Here is a 22,436-nt window from a genome sequence, read left to right as displayed (position 1 = left end):
TAACTATTTAATGTTTCATCAAATATTACTTGAGTTATCTAATGCAGGTAAGATATTGACTGTTCATAATTTCCTAACAGAACCCAAATTCTAAAAATCCAAATTTTTTCTTCCATTTTGGCTAAATAGCAACTGTTGCTAAATCTGTGTATTATGTACAATGTAAGATTATGAAGTGATTAAAAAAGGAATTAATTGATCTCTGTCAGCCTTGTAGGATACAGTACATAAGGGGTTATCAACTTAACCAGTTGTAGCAAAAAGTCTCTGAGATTCTGCATCACAGTGGAGCATTATCAGGTTGATCTAATCTTTCAGGAAATGTTTAACAGGATCACCAATCTAACACATAACATGGTCATATTTTTTTTATGTTCGAGCTCAGATTTTCTTCTAAAATCTGTTATCTTATCTTAATACCATTTATAATGAATTGTTTAAACTTACAAAATAACTGATGATCTGAAAGACAACCCTGATGGAAATGTACTTAACTGAAAGAGTCCTGCCATTTGTTGAAGGTCAAACTTCGAACTCAGAGGCAAAATGACCTACACACGTAGATTCAAGAATCATTCTTTATTTATTCAACCAAAACACAAACATTCAATGTATCATTCAGCAGTTATACATCTCACAGACATGAGGAACTGTGCAGTCAGACCTTTATAGTTTCTTCTTGATATTAGAAAGCAGTTAAGCTTGATTCGTTGCTGTAAATAGCTATCAGATTGTGTTATTGAGCACCATGTTACCAAGCAGGATTGCCAGCGCTGATGTCTTATCTGATTATTGAGCTCTGATTTGGACTGTCGCAACCAATGTGTGCTGACTTCACTTTTTACCTTTTGTGCTTTTTTCTTCAGCAGGCTCAGGTTTGGCTGTTTTTTCTTCAACTTTCTCCTTTTTGGTGTCATCCTTGTCGTCTTTCTTTGGAACAGCTTCTTTGACATCTTTGACATCAGCTTTGTCCTCCTTGGCATCTGCCTTATCTTCTTTCTCCTCACCCTTTTTAGATTCTTTTTTCTCCTCTTTCTCTTCACTCTCTTTAGAATCTCCTTTCTCCTCTTTCTCTTCATCTTTGGCCTTCTCATCTTCATCCTCTGCTCCTCCTGTTTTTTCCTCCTCTTCTGCTTCTGGTTTGTCCTCAGCTTCACCTCCTTCTTTTTCTCTCTCAGCAACAGTAGCCTGTTCAGCCTCTTCTTTTTGCTCCTCTTCATCACCACATGAATGAAAACAATAGGCTTGTTTATTCTTAATGATCATAATTATTAAAAGTTTATTTAAATAATTATCAAAGGAAATGTACTAACCATCCTCTCTCTCTTTAGTCTCTTCATCCTGCTTTTCTTCCTCTTGTTTCTCCTCCTCCTCCTTTTCTCCCTCTTCTTCTTTTTTCTCCTCTCCGTCTTCCTCTTCTTCTTCGTCTTTTTGCTCCTCTCCTCCCTCTTCCTTCTGCTCCTCTTGCTCTTCTTCCTTTACCTCCTCGGCCTCCTCTTCCTCCTCTTCTTCTTCTGCAGGAGGGCTGGCCTCTGCTTGCTGGGCGTGGCTGGCAGAGATTACACCCTCAGCAGTGCTGGAGCTGAGCAGACGGGAGGTCATCAGGTAAGAGGTGCCGGAGCTCAGGCTGGAGAGGATGGGCCGGGTGAAGGAGGGTGCAGCCAAGGTGTGGCTGTACAGGGAGGCCACGCCGCCAGTCACTCCCACACTGAAGCGAGACTCTTCCCCTTCCAAAAGCTTCCTGTTTAAGTCAAAATAAAAGGGATGAGACAAAAATGTCACTATTACATTTTTACATGTTGTAAAAAAGAAAACAAAATACATACATCTAATAAATGAATACATTTATCTATAGTTCTTTAAATGTTTTAATAGTTAAATAATTAAAGGTAGGAACTATTGAAATTAATTCATAATAAAATTTTATAGCATGTAAAACGCCATAATGTCTCTTCAAATAGACCCTAGCAAACCAATCACCTTTTCCATACCAGGATTAGCCCCGCCCACTGAGTGACAGAAATACTGACATTTAAAAGAAATTCACAAAACATGGCAACACAGGACTATAGAATGATTAAATAAATAAAAATCCCTATATAATATCTGACTAATTATATATGCTTTTCAAATATAATGCATACAATTTTTAAGAAATTATTGTAACATTTAGTTATTTCAGTATTTATTAAACTATTGAAATATTCAAAGGTATAAAAATTATTTATATAATATATAAATATATTATATAATTATATATATTTCTATTAAATAATTATTAAGTGTATGCAATTCAACATTTTATTTTAATTATTCTACATATTAATATTTATTCACCATTTATTTACCAATTTATTTATGTATTGAATTGTAGTTTAGAAAACACACAATGATATAAGTTAGACATTGTTTCTTATTGTGTCATATCTATTATTTATGAACCACCTGATTAATCAACACTCAGAGGGTCTATGCCTCACCTGTATGCTGCGATCTCGATATCCAGGGCCATTTTGACATTCAGCAGGTCTTGGTACTCCTTAAGGTAGCGTGCCATTTCCTGTTTAGTGCCCCTCAGCTCATTCTCCAACTCTGCAATTGTGTCCTAAATAGAAAGCAAGGTGAGTAACCTAAATATCCTAAGATATGCACAAGCATCACATTGTAGTGAAGTGTGCATATACTCACATGCATAGCAGCTATCTCTGCACTCTGCCTCTCCTCGATCTCGTGCAGCTGCTTCTCCAGAGATACATTGAGGCCTTTGCATGCATCAATCTCCAGTATGCGGGCCTGCAGCTGGCGCCGGTACTCTCCTGCTTCGTCCTTTGAACTTTTCACTGCACTGCTGTGCTGAGCCACAGTTTCCGTCAGGGAGCCCACCTTTCCCCTAAACCACTCCTCAGCTGCCTGCATGTTCCTTGCAGCCAGCCTCTCATACTGGGCCCGGATGTCCCTGAGAGCAGCAGACAGATCTGGAGCGGCGGCTTCAGATTCAACCGCTACCTGGACCCCCAGCTGGACCTGCGCCTGAAGTTCAGCCACCTCCCCCTCATGAATCCTCTTAAGGAAGGCCAGTTCGTCCAGTAGGGTTTCAACACCTTTCTCCAGCTCAGCCATTCCTAAAGCGGCCTCATCAGCCTCGCGACGGGCCTCCATCAACTTGCCCTCAGCTTCTTCCCGAGCCAACATCTCCTCCTCATATCGACCCTGCAGTGAGTTCAGGGTTTGTTCCAGCCTCTCCCTCTGGCCCAGGACAGTCTGCTGCTCTGCCCTTGCTTCATCAACAGCTGCTTTCAGAGTTCTGGCCTCTTGCTCATATAATGCCCTGAGACGGGATGGCTCAGCGTGCCTTTGCCTTAGCAGCAGCAGCTCGGCCTCCAGAGCACGGTTCTGCTGCTCCAGCTCACGCACCCTCTCGATGAAGCCTGCAAAGCGATCATTAAGGTCTTGCAGCTGGCTGCGTTCCTGTGTGCGTACGGCTCGGAAGTCGGAGCTGATCTGGGCCGCCTGGCTGAGCTCCCGCTCCAGGGAAGCGGCCGGGGAGGAAGAGGAGAATGTCACCCGACTGGGAGAGGAGTACTGCAGACGGGAGGAAGATAGTGGGGATGCACGGGAAGAGTAACCGGCATGGGATCTCCCTCTTACCACCACCCGAGGTGCAGGCTCGACATACAGGTGTTTGTACAACGAAGAGGCATAGTAGGGGTCATATCCGATGCTACTCATGGCTGAGTGTTGAAGGGACTGGCTGTTTTCCCTCTCCTCCTTGTGTCTGTGTGGGTGGGGATGTGTACAAAGGGCTCAGGTTTAAGCCCCGACTGCTTGCTGCAGCAGCAGGCTGTGCTTTTATAGCAGGACAGTCTGACGCAAGCACTTTCTCCAAACTCTGACAATGCAGCCTCTCTAGGCTTGCACTGCAGCAGCACAAGATGAGAGAGAGCAGCTATTGGCAAAGGGGTAGGAAGAAAAAGACTCAGAGAAAAAAAAAAATGAAACCAGTACATTTGATTTTTAAAGCAGCAAACACATAATAATTATTTAAATAAAAACAAAGAAAGAAAAATTCCATCAAGCTCCAGAATTATCACAAAACTGGAGCCCGGGTTTCACAGTATCACAGACAGCGGAGTACCTAGTTGTATTCATGATTTTTAAAGTATTAAAATATGGAAGAAACAAACTGCAGGCAACTGGGGATGGGCTGTCAGGACACAGCTCGCCCTCTTCTGGTGGAGAAGAGAACTACAGCTGTGACCTCAAATGACCTCCAGTGGTAAAATTCCTCCCAAAGAGAAGTTAAAAGATGACATTATGGAAGCACTTTGAAACAGCCAAAACTGTCTTTTTATATGTGTTTTAGAGATCATATGAGTTCTTTCCATTTTGCTCCAAAGCAGAATTTGAATTATGAATTATATGTATGTATAAAGAAAGCACAGCATTATTAAAACCATTAATAAAACATACTTATGGATCAACTGCATGTCAATGTTCAATTAAGGCATATTGTCTCTTAAGAAACTGAAACAAAACCAGCAAAAACCTGAGAGATACATACTCTTTCAGCTCATTCATCTGCTGTGTGCAAACTTTTCAGCTGTACTTTTTACAAGTTGTCTCCTTTTACCCACAAACTTGTGTAATTTATTGATATTTTATGTAATACAACAAGAAAAAATTGTCCATAATTTTGAAGGGGAACCAAATTAATAGATGAACGGACAAGTGTTGCTTGCATTTGCATTCAGCCCCCTTCACACGGATACCCCCCCAAAAAAAACAGTGTGAGCAATTGCCTTCTGAAGTCACCTTAACTGTAAATGGAGTTCATGTTTATGTCATATATTCTTCTTCAGACGTTTTTGGTGGCACCAGTGGCCCTTATCAACAATTATTGGACATGAAACAAAAGAGAGTGGGGGAAGAAATGCAGCTGTTATGTGAAGACCTTGTATGTTTGTTGGTGAACAAACAGCATCATGAAGACCGAGGAACACCCAATAAAAGTCAGAAATCAAGTTTAAAGAAGTTTAAATCAGGGTTAGGTCATAAAACAACACCGCAAGCTGTGGACTTTTCAAGAAGCAGTATTCAGTCCATTTTCTATAAATGGAAAAACAGAATATAGTAGTACAACAGTAACCAAGACATGGCCATACACTAATACGGATTACCAAGGGAGAGAGAGCATTAATCAGTAATACCTGTCTGATAGAGACTTGACTGCAGTACAACATAGCATTGTTCATTAACAGCTATGTCTTGCAAAACAAAGTTCTTTGTTCATGAAGCAGGAAAACTGCTCTGTTGATAGGTTTTGTCCACACACAATTAATTTAAACTGCAAACACATTCTGATCCAAATGTGAAAAACTGGTGTGATCATTTTATGCCCAAAATGCAAAATTTCTAATTTAAATTTCAAATCCATTTTCATCCTTTTCTGTCAATTCTCGCTGGTATGACTGGTATCGCTGGTTGACCGCCCTCACTCTGCCCACCCGCTGCATTTGCTTCTCTCACAAACCACCAAACATATCGGGTCAGAATGGCCCAATAAATTTCCAGACACAATTCCAACCTATGGCAGCACTTGAAAATGAATGAATGAAAATATATTATACCTGAGCTAGGCAAATTTTGCTGGATTGGAAAGGAATTTTAATCTCCAGATTTGCAAAGCTGGTAGAGACATACCTCAAGATAACTGCTGTTGTACTTGCAGTGATTTCTACCAAGCATTGACTCAGTAGGGCTGAATACAAATGGACACGTGTCTCATTTTTATTCCTACTAAAAAAATAATCAAACTATACATAATCTTCTCCCATTTTACATTTACATGCTACTTTGTCCACACTATGTATCACAACAAATACATATTGTGGACAGCATATTTATGTTGAAAAACCATATTTTACTTTAATGAAGAAAAGTCTTCCTGTTTGCTGTCTGCTGACTCCAATTTTACAAAAAAATATTTTTGTCAACTGCTCCTTGGAAATACTAGCAGTTCAATTATACCCTAGCTGCTAACTTGCACTTTAATTTCTTCTATATGCCTGGTGAGTGTGTGAATCAGTGCATATAATGTGCAATGCCTCCCTCAGCATTTTGCATGTGAAGACTCTCAGCTAACCATAATTTTTTTTGCTATTCATTGCAGTGTTTTGCATCAATACCGCTGAATATTTTGTGAGTGCTGTGTATAGGATATGTCCGTGCCTTTCATCTGTAACTAGTGCTGCTTGTGTAGTTCTCTTATGCACTAAAGGCCCATATAGACCTCAGAGGCAGTTCTGTACTCCTATATACAGTGAAGGCTGTATGACTCTGCAGGCTGAGTCATCTGAACAGTAGTGATCACACAAACTCCCCTGTGTCCACTTTTCCCTGTCTAACAGCCCGCTGGCAATCTGCACCAGGGTGTTTTGTTGCAGACAAGATGCTTACAGAACCATGGGCGATGAAACAGAGGCAGCAGATCATTAAATCGCCTTTTCAACCAAATTAAAATGCTTAAAGTGCTAATACCAGACCTGTGGTTTGTTTGGTCAAGAGAGATGATGAGTACTGAATGTTGGGCATCACTAAACAAGAAATTAAAAGCAATATTAAAGCTTATGAAGGCTAACTGTAAATAGCTCTTCTTTTTTGACTGATTTGGAAATAGTAATTGAAATATAATTGTACAGAAAAGCATCAATCAGTTTTTAACCTCTAAAAAGTCTATTTTCTTAAAGCGAAATGTAGAATGTAACATTTTAAATATAGAATAACAGCACTTTAGTAAGATGTTGAAAATGCTGGCCCAAAGAAGTGATTAACTGTGAGGGAAACTCATAGTAACTGAATGAAAGAAATGACACTTCCACTAACAACAAACTGAATAGACATGGTGGTTTAAGGGTTGCAACAGTGCAAGAACATATCTTTTTCAAAACTTAATTTATAATGCATAACTTTCTAACACATTTCTCATAACTTGAGATAGAAACCTTAACTGTTGAACTGGTTAATGCAGTCACAATTTTCCCCATTGTACTGAAATGTTCTATATGGTCATTAAAAAGATATAACCACAGAAATTTAAGGCTAATGAGTGAGTTTTTTCCCCCAATACAACATCCTCCTTGCCAGTTCATTTAATAAAGTACAAACCAAGGTCAAGGTCATATGATGTAGTTTGGCATTACTCCTAGAATTCCATTAACGTTCTTTTTTTGGACCCTCTGTTTTTCCAGCGGATCATAATTTCATAGTTAGATGACTGGACACTTTGCTTCACATTTTAGCTTTTGGATTTTGTGGCTCAGTTTTCCAGCCAGCTCCATTATCGCAATTAAGGGAGTTTCTCCTTCCTGGCATTACATTTCATATAAGATGCTGCAGAATATGTAGCTGCTAAGACTTGTTCCTGTAGAATACTGTATACACTTGCATTTGTCCGATACAACATAAGAACACAGAAGAGTAAAATAAATATGGCTATTCTTGTATATCTAAGGGTAAAAAGTCGTTTTTGATTAAATATCATACTATTTTGTCAACGTTTTAAAAGATTAAATCAGCTTTTTATGTTTTTCTTATATAATAACAAGTGTAACAGGTTTTGGAAAAGTAAAAAGAAGGAATCATATGTGTGAAAACATAATTTGCTTTTGTTATTCAAGATTAACCCCTAGTGGTCATAATGACGGAACACACAAAAAATCTGAAAATTCATTAAATGCTTTACTTTATAAAATTAGAGATTTTGATACTACTCAAGATCTGTAGAACATTTGACATTCATAATTTTTAAGCCTTTAAATAATTATTTCCACTTATTTATCTCATTGGACAATGTACATGGTACATTAATGTACCATGGAAGAATGGATGAATTTAATTATATTAGACACTCTCTTAATCCCAGGAGGGAAATTACGTTGTCACAGTAATTTATAGCTCAAAGTAGTGCAAACAGCGCATGCATGCATGCCTTGATGGATCGACAGAGAAAAAAACAAATGTATGGATGTTATAAAATGTTAAAGAAATGTATGATGGGCAAATGTATGAATGGACAAACAGAGAAATCAATACACTGGTGATGTAGACCAAAGAACACTGAACGGTGAAAGGGTGGATGGATATATGGATTGAGGACAAACAAAAAATTTATGTATTTATATTAGACAAATGGATGATGGACAAACTGAATGACAGATTGGAGCAAGTGGGTGATGGACAGATGGATGGACGGAGAATGGATGGATGACAGACAAGTGGGCAATGGAAAGTTATGTGGATGAATGCATGAATGGATTAATAGAACCGTGGAGGGTTGGCAAACAAATGGGTGGATTGATGGCTGGATAGTAAACAAAAATAAAGGATGGATTGTTTGATGGATGATGGCCTTTTGATCTGATAGATACAACATTAAAACTAAGGGATAGGAAATAAAATCCAAAAATATTTTTCATACTCCTTTTTCTTTTTCATTACTCTTATAGACATAAAAAAACCTATTAACAATTCAAGACTAGGAACTCAATAAACAAACAATTGTAGTAGGAGCAAACATTGCCTGATGCCTTAATGTACATGCTAACATTGTCTCCTATGTTTACATGAAGTAAAATGTATGAATAGGTGATAATTCAGAAGTTAGGCAAGTTAACTTTAAACATTTCTGCTGCTCACCAGAGGAAGCTTTTTAATCTATGCTCTCTTATAACACGATAAATAACTATTTAGCAAATGTAAAAGTTGCTAACTATAATCTATTTACAGTAGAACAAGTTTTATTGTCAACTATGGCGTCATTCATCTTAGGATGAGGCGACTATGTGCAGGCAACTCTGCTCTTTACACTTTTGTTGCACAGATCTCATTTTAAAAGTCAAGCTGCTATTTTGGTTTATCCCTGACCTCTGCCCTTCCCAGCCTTTCCCATGAGCCCAGTGGAGGTCTGGTTCTATTGGCCTATCTCTCATGTCCGTCAGAGGTTGAAAGGTTTTCACAGGTGGAATGCTGAGAGGCCGGCCTGCTATAAAAAGATTTTGATATGTTGGTCTGGGCTCACTGTTGACCAGGCAGTGTGTGGGTGAGAGCAACTTAGAAGGGCTGAGAGCTCTGTGTCTGGTTTAGAGCTAAAACCCGATAGAAACCATTAAAAATGACTGCCGTCCACCGCTTAGTTATTGTCCGCCATGGAGAGAGTGCCTGGAACCAAGAAAACCGCTTCTGCGGCTGGTTTGACGCTGACCTTAGCGAAAAGGGAGTGGAGGAGGCCAAGCGTGGAGCCCAGGCTATCAAGGAAGCAGGCCTGAAGTTTGATGTGTGCTACACCTCAGTGCTGAAACGTGCCATCCAGACCCTGTGGACCATTATGGAGGGCACTGACCAGATGTGGCTGCCTGTGATTCGTTCCTGGCGGCTGAACGAGCGCCACTACGGAGGCCTCACTGGACTCAACAAGGCAGAGACTGCTGAGAAGCACGGCGAGGAGCAGGTGAAGATCTGGCGTCGATCTTTTGACATCCCACCTCCATCTATGGATAAGGATCACCCTTACCACAAAATCATCAGTGAGGTGAGACACCTAAACTCAACCATCATGTAGCTCCTGATAGATCTTTAGTATTTTATGTGAGCAGCAACAATCTGCTTCTGTTTTGTCTATTTTCAGTCTCGGCGTTACAAGGACCTGAAGCCTGGTGAACTGCCTACATGTGAGTCCCTGAAGGACACCATTGCCCGTGCCCTACCATTCTGGAATGAAGTTATTGCTCCGCAAATCAAAGCCGGGAAGAATGTAATTATCGCCGCTCACGGGAACAGCCTCCGTGGCATCGTCAAGCACCTAGAGGGTGAGTTTTGCAGTTTGCAAGTGGACAAGGTTGTTTATTTGTTAATAAAAATCTAAACTCTAAAATGGTTTGCAGGGATTTAATCACAGAAAACAACTATGGCTGGATTTACACACAAAAAAGGCCATGGAATAGTGAGCTTTTGATTCCACTACTTATAAATAGCGTGCAAAGACTCTTGCACTGTAATGCAGGGTAGAGGGTCATGAGCTTGGTTCCCATTACAGTCATGACCTTTATGTCGAAAGGTTGGACATTTTTAAGCAGTGGTAAGGAATGAAAAAGGGAGTTACATTCACTGATCATAATAGATGAAGTTGCTTACATAAAAATATGTAATTAATGTAAAACACAATGAGATGTGAAGAAACTCAATGGGGGTCCAAAAGTGTCACAATTTAATAAAACATAAAACAAATTACTTTTATGTGTCACTAATTCATTAAAACCAGAAGCCAATATATAATTTAAAATATAAACATTTGAATGTGTCATAATAATATAGTTATGTAATTCACAAAAAGCATCTAAATTTATTTCAATGTTTATTTTTTTATTTTATTTTCTCTATGTGCAGGACATTATGAATGTTATTTCGAACAGTCTGCCATTTGGCGGGCGTAAAGTTGCACTATTCAGTCCAATTGGTCTGATGCAGACTGCCTGCACAGTTTAAACCAATGGCACTTCTGTCCCTCAAAGACCTGCTCTAACTTTGTAAACTAATAGTGTAGTTATCCTGCCATATATTTGTATCAGTTCAGATGCTTTAATACTTTTGGTTTCAGGGTATGTTTATGTTGTCTTTACCAGGCATGTCTGACGCAGCCATCATGGAGCTGAATCTTCCGACAGGAATCCCAATCGTATACGAACTGGATGCAGACCTGAAGCCGGTCAAGCCCATGTCTTTCCTCGGTGATGAGGAAACCGTGAAGAAGGCCATGGAGGCTGTGGCTGCTCAGGGCAAAGCCAAGAAGTAAGCCTGCTTTGGAGGCTCCATGAGGAGGCAGAAATTTAGACTTTTCACCCCAGTGTTTCACTTCCAGCTTTTCCTCATATTTCATTCCAAATTGGGGAAGTGGTTAATGGTTCTTTGGAAGAATGGCCAGGTCCCTACATTTTACACAGCAACACATCACTCAGTCCTTTTAAATTGTGGTCTAGCCCTAGTTTGTAGTATTCACAACTCTGGCACATTCAATAAACAAATCATGTTTGTTTGTATGTCTGCCTTCTTTCTTCATTTCCTCACACATCTTTTCTCTTTTTTCCTCCCTTCACATACACACAGCCACCTTTTTTCTATACACCCACACTCTTCCATAGTCATTTGTAAATCCGTGGTTTCAGCAAAGCACAAAGGTGCTGTGAAATTTTATCCTGAGGTAGCACAAGCGGGGAGGTGGATGTGAAATGCAGTCTGAGAGTAAAGTCAATGGGTTCATCATGGCAGTATTCCCACAATGCAGAAGGCAGTTTGTTTTCAACTCTAATCAGATCAAAGTGAGGAATGTGGAAACAAAATGGTCAATATCTTTTAAGACATATGGACAATGTGGGAAAAACACATTAGAAGTTCAGATATTCCACACAGGCATCATTCTGCTATTGCTCAGGTACCCCTGTTTATTTAGAAGGTGCTGCTGCAAATTACAGAACTGCCATTAAATTAATTGCCTTTAGGTATTCTATACCTATTGTGTCCTACAATTACAAGGATAAGAATCCGTAGTGAGAATAAAAGTAACGTGAAGCCCTAATGAAATTCTCCTATTTAAAATAAAACTCTTAAGATAGTCAACTGAAGCATTGATCTTGGACACCTCAGGACACCTTTTTGTTTTATTAAAAAGGATTAAAGATAATGTGCAGTATTGCAGATGGTCTAGTAATTAGTGTCATCACAATACTAACATTTAAAACTTGATACTGCTACAAAGCAAAACACTCGGAAATGATATATCATGTACCATGCACAAGGTTATTTCTAGTGTAGAGCAAAACATGATCAGCTCCAATATGACAATATCAAATAAAACAAACAAAGGGCAAAACAAATAGTTAGGGGACAATTTAGCCCTCATTCAGAGGAATACAGTACAGACCAAAAGTTTGGACACACCTTCTCATTCAAAGAGTTGTCGTTATTTTCATGACTATGAATATTGTAGCTTCACACTGAAGGCATCAAAACTGTGAATTAACACATGTGGAATTATATAATTCAATTCAATTCAATTCAGTTTTATTTATATAGCGCCAATTCACAACACATGTTGTCTCAAGGCACTTCACAACAGTCAGGTACATACATTCCAATTAATCCTAACAATTGAACAGTGCAGTCGGAGATAGCTTTTTATTCAAATTGGATAAAAGGTTTTTCTATCTAAGGAAATCCAGCAGATTGCATCCAGTCAGTGACTTGCAGCATTCCCTCCTCCCGGATGAGCATGTAGAGACAGTGGACAGTCACTGGCGTTGACTTTGCAGCAATCCCTTCATATACTGAACAAAAAAGAGTGAAACAACTGAAAATATGTCTTATATTCTAGGTTCTTCAAAGTAGCCACCTTTTGCTTTGATTACTGCTCCGCACACTCTTGGCATTCTGTTGATGAGCTTCAAGAGGTAGTCACCTGAAATGGTTTTCACTTCACATGTGTGCCCTGTCAGGTTTAATAAGTGGGATTTCAAGCCTTATAAATTAGGTTGGGACCATCAGTTGTGTTGTGCAAGAGGTGGATACAGTACACAGCTGATAGTCCTACTGAATAGACTGTTAGAATTTGTATTATGGCAAGAAAAAAGCAGCTAAGCAAAGAAAAACGAGTGGCCATCATTACTTTAAGAAATGAAGGTCAGTCAGTCCAAACAATTTGGAAAACTTTGAAAGTGTCCCCAAGTGCAGTCGCAAAAACCATCAAGCGCTACAAAGAAACCGGCTCACATGAGGACCGCTCCAGGAAAGGAAGACCAAGAGTCACCTCTGCTGCGGACGATAAATTCATCTGAGTCACCAGCCTCAGAAATTGCAGGTTAACAGCAGCTCAGATTAGAGAACAGGTAAATGCCACACAGAGTTCTAGCAGCAGACACATCTCTAGAACAACTGTTAAGAGGCGACTGTGTGAATCAGGCCTTCATGGTAAAACAGCTGCTAGGAAACCACTGCTGAAGACAGGCAACAAGCAGAAGAGACTTTTTTGGGCTAAAGAACATAAGGAATGGACATTAGACCAGTGGAAATCTGTGCTTTGGTCTGATGAGTCCAAGTTTGAGATCTTTGGTTCCAACCACCGTGTCTTTGTGCGGTGCAGAAGAGGTGAACGGATGGACTCTACATGCCTGGTTCCCACCGTGAAGCATGGAGGAGGAGGTGTGATGGTGTGGGGATGCTTTGCTGGTGACACTGTTGGGGATTTATTCAAAATTGAAGGCATACTGAACCAGCATGGCTACCACAGCATCTTCCAGTGGCATGCTATTTCATCCGGTTTGCGTTTAGTTGGACCATCATTTATTTTTCAACAGTACAATGACCCCAAACAGACCTCCAGGCTGTGTAAGGGCTATTTGACCAAGAAGGAGAGTGATGGGGTGCTGCACCAGATGACCTGGCCTCCACAGTCACCAGACTTGAACCCAATCGAGATGGTTTAGGGTGAGCTGGACCGCAGAGTGAAGGCAAAAGGGCCAACAAGTGCTAAGCATCTCTGGGAACTCCTTCAAGACTGTTGGAAAACCATTTCAGGTGACTACCTCTTGAAGCTCATCAACAGAATGCCAAGAGTGTACAGAGAGGTAATCAAAGCAAAAGGTGGCTACTTTGAAGAACCTAGAATATAAGACATATTTTCAGTTGTTTCACACTTTTTGGTTCAGTATATAATTCCATGTGTTAATTCATAGTTGTGATGCCTTCAGTGTGAAGCTACAATATTCATAGTCATGAAAATAAAGAAAACTCTTTGAATGAGGTGTGTCGAAACTTTTGCTCTGTACTGTTGTTGGACCACTTGTTTGCTGAATATTGGACCATTTGCACATTGCTGGACGCCACCAGGCCTCCTGGCATTTTCGGCCATTTTGTATCCAGGACAGTCTGTGCCTACACATCCTGTCAGCCCCCGCGGCTGATAAGACAGGGGTGTCGCAGCCCTGAAGCCACCGTCAACTATATAACAGAGGATGAGACGACCCACCATTTGCTTTCAGCTGGAAATCTTGACATGGTTACCATGCAACTGGAGCATCCTCTGGAGAAGAAGAGATCCCACGTGGAGTCTTCATTTATTTCTCTCTCTCTCGTTGGCCAACGAACAATTCATAACTGAGGTTTCTGGAATGAGAAGGCCAGAAATTTCACTTTGCCAATCGAAGACGTGAGCTTAACACGTAACTAAGAACACGGAGTTTCGAGGAGTCGAACCGCCACCGTGTTTCATCTCAAGTCGACTTTTGATGGTCAGATCATATTCTTCCTTTCTGCCAAAGAAGCCGGAGGACGACGTCTGACCGTTTTCCCTGAAGTTAACTGTGGACGCGCAGTTAACCAACTCAAGTTAAAGTTAATTTCCAGCCGGCCAGCCTGCTGTATTCAGTGGCAGAAAACCAGCGCTGATAAGCAGCAGACCTGCCCCAGTGTCCGCTGGGCGTAATTACAGTTGTGACCAACATTCTCCCAGTCAGGTAGAAAACAACACCTACATCTGGTGGCCTTTTAATAAATTACAGTTGCAGCTGGATTTCCCAAACCGCAGACCTGCACTCAGTACCATCTGGTGGTCACTAGTGAGAAGTGCATTTCCTACTTTGATTTTTTATTTATTTATCACTCAATTCATTAACACAGGCAGATAATTCCATCACCTATGATCAAAAGGGCATAACTTAAAGTTGAAAGTTGAAGTTATAGATCATTCATTACCACTTTTGGATAAAATTTAAGCGTTTTGCTGGGTTTTATTGTGTGAAGCATGTTTTGATCTGACTCATAAAACTAACTAAGTTGTCTAACAGGAAGGTAGGTGGTTCATATTAGAGAACACGAACATTTATTTGAAGCTAAGAACACCATTGAATGTTTAGTTTTGGTTCCCATTTTTAAAATTTTATTTTTGAATTTGGTTTTGGGTTATTTAAAAATTCTTTCCCTCCTTCTTTCTTCCCCTTTTTGTGTGTTTGCTTGATTACTCCCATTAAAGCATAGGCTTTGGTAAGCCACAGTTTGAACGGTCAAACCTGTGTGCCCATTTTAAGCAAACCCATACACCTGGAAGATACAGGTATGAATCAGACAGCTAGCTGAATAGCTTAAGCTTGTTGTGTGTGGCTAATTAATTTTAGCAGACCTTTAACCACTGAACAGCTCAGCCTGTTGTGTGCGGCTAATTAATTTTAGCAATCCTTTAATCACTGAACAGCTCAGCCTGTTGTGTGCGGCTAATTAATTTTAGCAATCCTTTAACCACTGAACAGCTCAGCCTGTTGTGTGCGGCTAATTAATTTTAGCAATCCTTTAATCACTGAACAGCTCAGCCTGTTGCATTGCTGCTAATGTGTTTTAGTGGTGATTCATAGATAAACAGTTTGGTGTGTTTGCATTGTGCATTTTGGGCCAAAGATGGAGGGAACATCCCAGACTGCAGCTGGAGATGTGTGTATGGTGGAGGACCCCATAGGAATGCAGGCACAAGAGGTGATTGGGTCAATGATTCTGTTGTTCCCAGAGGAGCGTAAAGGTCTCAATGAGTATGGCATTGAGCAATGTGAAGCCAGGATTCAGGAGTTGCTCCAAGTCATTAAAAACCCACCGAAGGACAGACAGGTGCCAGATGTGTTAGGACAGCTCACTCTGTTATATCAGCGAAGGTTAATGTTAGAAGTTGACCAGCGTGTTAAACTGCAGTTTGAGCTGAATGATACTTTGCAGACAGTGGATGTCCTTAGAGGTGAAATAACAGAGGTTGGAAATAGATTGGAAGCAATAGAGGGTAGCCATGCCACCCCTCCCCCCCTGGAAGAATGGGGGGACGAACCGAAACCCACCTCACAGGTTGAAACCTTTGGAGGTGAGCCACACCTGCGAAACCCTGAGAGAACCTGCAGGTCAGATCTGGAGGATGTAGAAGCTGCTCTCCAGAGATTACCTTTCCAGGCTCATAGAGTTCCCCATACATCCACCGAGGCAAGAACAGGTGTAAGTAGTCAGAATAGGTTCAGTGGTGCGGTGCCCCACTCCACTGCAATCAGCAGCCATGAACGGTACCTAGCTGGGGACCCAGCAGGTGTAAATAGTTCACGGCTCAGATGCGAGCAGCCGTCAAACGTGACTCGCAGTACGGTCCTCTACAATCCCTCACCTCCGCCAAGGCGACAGGAGTGCCGCCCCTGGGATACAGGTGGTTCCTACCGCCCTCAACCGCTGCCCAGGCCCCGAGTCCGGGAAGCACAGGGCCCACCGTTGTACCGGGAGCAGCCTCCACTGCCTCCTCCGAGGATGAGGCGTGATGCACTGATACCCCCTGCGTGCAGCCGGAGTGAACTCTCCGATGATGACTCAGATGGGCCGGGACCAATCCCTGAGAGTGGATTGCGCACCCGCCAGCTTGAGTCCCTTGCCAAAGACATAGAGTGTTTCGACCCTAATAATGCAGAATCAAACATTGATGATTATCTTAGGGAAGTTGAACGCTGTCTTTTAGATTTCTACTGCCCATCAGCACGGGAAAATCTGAGGCTTATCAGGAAGACAACATCCAGGAGCACCCATGTTTTCATGGAGAGCCTGACACCCGCAGTCCGAGACCGTTATTCAACCTTTTGCGAAGCTTTAAGGGAAGAATATTCTGTGTACACGGACCGGGCCTCCGCCCCACTTGGTGCTTTCACTATCCAGCAAAAGAAAAGCGAAGCACCCAGGGAGTATTACCGGCGCTTGAGAGCCGTTTACTTCCAAGGACGCAATGCACCCGGCATTGAGGAGGAACAAGCTTTTAAATCCCTGTTCCTCCACAACCTTCATGAAAGTGTGCGATACGATGTTACTATGTATTGCAGAACCAAGGCCATGAGCATGCAAGAGATCCGCAAATATGCTCAGATGGCGTGGGAAACACGTGCTCGCCCGACCAAGGGATCGGAGAGCGAGGCTAGAGTTTTACGGATACATGCAGAAAGGAACAGTCTTGCGTTGGAAGATCAGGAAATGCCTTCAACCAGAACCCATGTGAGGAACAGGTTCAGGGAACACAGTAGGTTTGGTCAGCTGGACTGGGGGGTGGTACTGAATACCAACCACAGTCAAAGTTGCCGGACCACTTCCGGTCGAACAGACGACCTGACCATCACGTGAAGCCTAAAGGTAAACCTGATGGAAAAGGGTGGAACCGACACACAGAAGGGATTATGGGGAAAGAGATGGAGGAGGCCTTACATAAGATGGTGACAGAAGCGGTGCGTCAGGCCACCACGCCCCCACAGCCCTTGAAACAGGAAGCCGACCCTTCAGTTAAACCAGACCCAAACTTCCCGTCAGCATGACTAGTCGTGGACCCAGTCTCCACAGCCATCAGAGTCTACCTGATCGGATGGGGAGACAAACCTGGGAAACTCCAAGTACCCCTTGGGACCTCCCCAGGAGAAACACCACAAACCATCTTTTCAAGGTTCTCAGGTGAACTGAACCGAAATGGACATGCACATCGTCTATACTGTCTGATCATGATAGGAGGACGTTTCCCACTGAGTTTCTATTTTAAAATAGAATCAGAGATCAACCTGATGTGCTCAATCGTGTTTGAGGAGGGGAGTAGAGCCATGCTCTCCTTCAATGAACCATCTCAGGCCGACGCTTGTGATGTAAGCATCACCAGCTGCACCCAAAACCGATCATGCATCACTAGTTGGGTGGAGCTGGACATCACACTCGAAGACACGGCTCTGGTGCACCCCATCTATATGTGCACATTAAACAAAGAGCTTTTTCTTGGTGGCCAGGACTTGCTGGACAGGCTGGCCCCACTCATTGACTGCCACCAGGACCAACTCTGGGTCCAGGCGGAGGTGCCAAACTCACTGGGTGCAAGCAGCGAACGATCCGTTGTGACCAATTAGGTCACCAGCTTAGAGGAGCCCAAAGAGCCTCTCAGGCCCTCGTCAGAGCCGGTCATGTGCACCTCTGGGACAAAGCTGCACCCAGCAACCCAGGAAACTCCTCCCGGATGCAGTCATGCATTATTGCTTGGCTCTTTAAAGAACCCAGGTGTGAAACCTCACAACCCCAAAGTGGTGGAAGGTGTACACCTGGAAACCATGTTCATACCAGAAGTGCTACCAGCATTCTGGCTGGGACATCCATCAACCATTAGAGAGCTGTATGACCGTTTGTGCCAAAAAGACCCCCTTGTAACTGAGGCACAACACAGCCACATGCTCCTTTTAGCAGATGGGCTCCGCCCTCTCCTTAAGAGAGCCAGAGTGTGCACCTCCAGTGTGCAGATTGGCATCAAACAGCTCTCCCATGCTGTGGACATTGTTCCAACAGACCAAAGGGGGGTCACGTTATCCTATGCCCATTACTCTCCTGTAGGGTGCCATAGGAGCTACAAAGCCACACTCCACACCCTCCAACAGATGGCGCACTGGCCTCCAACGTCTTACGACACCCAGGTCTACATCAAAGGATGTTTAACCTGCCGCCAGTTTCAGCCATCCCAGCCAACCAGTCAACCTCCGCTTCAGCGAAGGGGGGTTACATTACCTTGGTTCCACCTTCACACCATCTGCGTCGAACCAGCTCCAAAATTAACAGGAGGTAACAAATTCATCCTAACTGTGACATGCAGCTTCATTAAGTGGGTTGGACGCTTGTCAGGAAAGGTTGACACCATCATCCCAGCTGCTGATGTTTTGCTGAACCAGATGAAGTCCTACATCAAACTCTCCTCCCCAACATAGAGCTTGTCTCCATGTCCAAGAAAGGAGAGACCAGTGCGTAGGACTAGTTAAACAGGTGCATGTTTCATGAATCCACACTAACATGCACTAATCACTAACAACTTTCTTCAACAGAAACAGTTAAACATATAACTACCTTCTAGGACACAGTCTTAAACTGTAAGTTGGCACGATAATTTTCCATAACACTCTGCATGCACAGCAGACCTCACAAAAGTGATTAAGAATGATGTAATGGACACACATGCTGCCAGAGATTTCATGCAAAATCGTATTAAAGGAGGTTGGTTCATCTGTAGACAGTCCCACCGAGGCACAGATACCCATTGGCCTAGTTCTGCAGAACTTAGTAGAGAAATCCTAAGTCCACCACAGCAGACACCTTGCAACCTCCACAAACACAACTGGTTTATAGCCTAGGTACTGCAATTCATTTATTCTTTTCTTCCCTCTTTTCACATCTAGATAGTTTAGAGACAGGAGTCATATTAAAACCCATCATCATTCGGAAGAGCTAATGGTTTAAGCCTAAACCTGTTTTAACCATTCGTTTTTTTTTTTATTATACACCGCAAACCAGCAGGTTAAGCGTTTACAGGTCAGGATTGATTCCCTCACATTCATTCCTCACAGTTCATAGCACCGCCTTTGCCAATGACACAGTCAGGTCCCAGTGCCTAATAGAAGTTGGACAAATAAGCTATGAACCATGATTTTGTTTCTTTTATACATATATATATGTGTGGTATCTTTTATTGCGGTTTCATTTTGTCTCAGGGTTACCAAAGCTGATGACCAAGGAATGTAATGATGATATGAATGTATTGTCCTGTATTTTCTCATTGAACAACGTAGAAAGGTATGAGTTTAGTCAGAGTTTAGTCCTGCCCAGGCTGACCTCTACTCTGCCCAGGCATAGGTTTTGAGGAACACAGAGACAGTTTGTTTGTTCTGCTTCACCACGGATCACTGATTGTTCAGCAAAGGACAGAATGGTCCCAGTAGCTTCAAAGACTGCGATTCATCTCACCCTTTGAACCTAGGGGGGAATGTTGGACCACTTGTTTGCTGAATATTGGACCATTTGCACATTGCTGGATGCCACCAGGCCTCCTGGCGTTTTCGGCCATTTTGTATCCAGGACAGTCTGTGCCTACACATCCCGTCAGCCCCCGCGGCTGATAAGACATGGGCGTCGCAGCCCTGAAGCCACCGTCAACTATATAACAGAGGATGAGACGACCCACCATTTGCTTTCAGCTGGAAATCTTGACACGGTTACCATGCAACTGGAGCATCCTCTGGAGAAGAAGAGATCCCACGTGGAGTCTTCATTTATTTCTCTCTCTCTCGTTGGCCAACGAACAATTCATAACTGAGGTTTCTGGAATGAGAAGGCCAGAAATTTCACTTTGCCAATCGAAGACGTGAGCTTAACACGTAACTAAGAACACGGAGTTTCGAGGAGTCGAACCGCCACCGTGTTTCATCTCAAGTCGACTTTTGATGGTCAGATCATATTCTTCCTTTCCGCCAAAGAAGCCGGAGGACGACGTCTGACCGTTTTCCCTGAAGTTAACTGTGGACGCGCAGTTAACCAACTCCCCCTTGTTCGCTCGACCCCGCTCAGAGGAGAGCCGACAACGAGTAAAAACTATCCTTATTTTTATTTATTTATTAGAAAGCCTGGGCAGGGTCAGAGGTTGTAGAGCGATCAGAATCGCTAGTTAGGATCTCATGTGCTCTGAATGATATGTGCATGTAACTTTATTGAAACTTTGATGTGTTGATGTCTGGAGCCGCTGTGTTCCTAGCTTTGTGCGTGTTTCACCATCTGAGAGTCAACGCAACCCAAGACTGGACTGTCAACATAACCTCGTGGTGAATTTGACCATTTTCCTTTGTCTTCAACCTCACTGTGCTAGCTTGCCGCCAAAAGTTTGAATCCTTTGTGCTCAGGAGTTGGGGGGACGTTTTATGATCGGACATCACTGAGTACAGTCGGAGCTGCGCTCCAACCCCCCCCACTTGCCACCACACCCCTTTTCATATTCTCATTCCTTCTTCTGTTTTTGCCATAAACCGCTGGTTGATTAAATACATACCCACTGCCGTTTGTTGAATTTTGCTTGGTTAGATGTGTTACCCCTGTGTTTGTAGAACTTTGCATGTTAAGTAGGTGAAGATTAATAAATATTCACATAGACAAAGAGAGAGCGTTTTGTGTTCATTGTGTGCAAAAAGTGATTTGTCAGTCAAGATAAGGTAAAGTTCCACACGTTTCGGCAGAAACGGTCGATTAAACAGTGACATCTCCGGCAATAGTTATTAATTATTACGGAGTAGTTAACGGTTGTAATTGTCAAAGGCGTTGAGCCGCAATTACAACACCAGAAACATCTCTGGTCTCGATTCATAAATGCGGATTTTGGTTAAGAAATTGATTTTGTCAAATTATGATTTGTAATTATAATTATTGATCAAGATTAATCAATCAATAATCATAACCCCCAACACTGTATATAATTTAAGTTTCACTTACCTGTTTGGCAAAACAGTAGATAACACTTAGCGTAAGTGTTAATATTGTTTATGGAAATTTGTAGCTTTGATTTAGTCTGCAGTTATTTTATTTTGCTTCCATTTGCCTGTCAATTTGCTGTTGACTCAAAAACAATTGTACTACTGAGGGACAAATAAAGGCTCATTGTTTCACAACAAACATGAATCTGACACATTTTTTACAGTGTAAACAAGGATCTGGTGTGCAAATGTATTCAACAGAAGCCCTTTACAATTTCTGTCTTTCTGGTAATTTTGCATTATGTTTTCTTTAGTGATCAACTACAGCAGCAGGGGATTTTCTTCTAGTCAAATAGTCAGCTTCAGTCTGGCTCCACTGTGTCATTATGAGCCTTCGAAGCCCTCCTAACTAAAATGATAAGTAATGGCGGGAGGTGCATTGGACTGCCCAGGTTAGTGAAGCTAACATTTAAACAGATACTGTTAACTTATGTTGTCAGGTAGGTTTACTACTTCACTGTTATAGATACAAGAGATCTATTTCCAGCAGCAGCTGTCGGATGAAGTGCGATAATTTGAGTAAATGAAGGGATCAGCTTATATGGATTTTGACCAACTTAGTATTTTTGAATATTTTTTTTTTTGCATTGATTATTGAAATAGATTATTTTGACAACCCTACAAGTAATCCTGTTCAAAATATGGGCTTTGCAGCCATACAGCCATGCAGCATGGTATGGCATAAAAAATACATTCTTCTAAATGGATCAGTTTCTTACATTTTCAGTTAACTTAAGGCATGAGTCAAATAACTTCAACCATGAACATTTACAGCCACACTACCACCTTTTTTCTCTCTAGAGCATCAAATTAAATCCAATCCTATTTCAGACTGCATGTTCACGAAGGTCAATCTCCAATTGTTTACAGATATGGCTCTATGTACATAGTACTCTATGTTTGAAAGCAGAGTTTTAAGATTGAATCCAATTCCCAAGTGATTCAACAACTGATCAGCCAGCAAATGAAATTGGTCAATTTTGATGTTCTACCCTGTTTATTAAATGCATCAGAACAGTCAGTGAA

The 22,436-nt window shown here is 41.9% G+C and overlaps 2 protein-coding genes across 2 annotated transcripts; one reads left to right on the top strand and one right to left on the bottom strand.

Moving 5' to 3' along the window:
• Positions 1 to 564: 564 nt before the first annotated feature.
• nefla (neurofilament light chain a) lies at positions 565 to 3,845 on the bottom strand. The gene is made up of 4 exons (XM_047373694.1): positions 2,689 to 3,845; positions 2,481 to 2,605; positions 1,314 to 1,741; positions 565 to 1,214 (listed from the first exon to the last, which is right to left on the bottom strand). The coding sequence occupies exons 1-4, from the start codon at positions 3,727 to 3,729 to the stop codon at positions 835 to 837; spliced, it is 1,974 nt and encodes a 657-aa protein (XP_047229650.1). The 5' UTR covers positions 3,730 to 3,845; the 3' UTR covers positions 565 to 834.
• Positions 3,846 to 9,066: 5,221 nt separating this feature from the next.
• On the top strand, positions 9,067 to 11,090 carry pgam2 (phosphoglycerate mutase 2 (muscle)). The gene is made up of 3 exons (XM_047373695.1): positions 9,067 to 9,586; positions 9,683 to 9,863; positions 10,677 to 11,090. The coding sequence occupies exons 1-3, from the start codon at positions 9,170 to 9,172 to the stop codon at positions 10,844 to 10,846; spliced, it is 768 nt and encodes a 255-aa protein (XP_047229651.1). The 5' UTR covers positions 9,067 to 9,169; the 3' UTR covers positions 10,847 to 11,090.
• The last annotated feature ends 11,346 nt before the right edge of the window (positions 11,091 to 22,436 follow it).

Source organism: Girardinichthys multiradiatus, chromosome 8, assembly GCF_021462225.1.
Source record: "Girardinichthys multiradiatus isolate DD_20200921_A chromosome 8, DD_fGirMul_XY1, whole genome shotgun sequence".
NCBI classification, from domain to species: Eukaryota; Metazoa; Chordata; class Actinopteri; order Cyprinodontiformes; family Goodeidae; genus Girardinichthys; species Girardinichthys multiradiatus.
The sequence above is the reverse complement of the archived record's forward strand: the minus strand, read 5'-3'. Positions and strand labels throughout refer to the sequence as shown.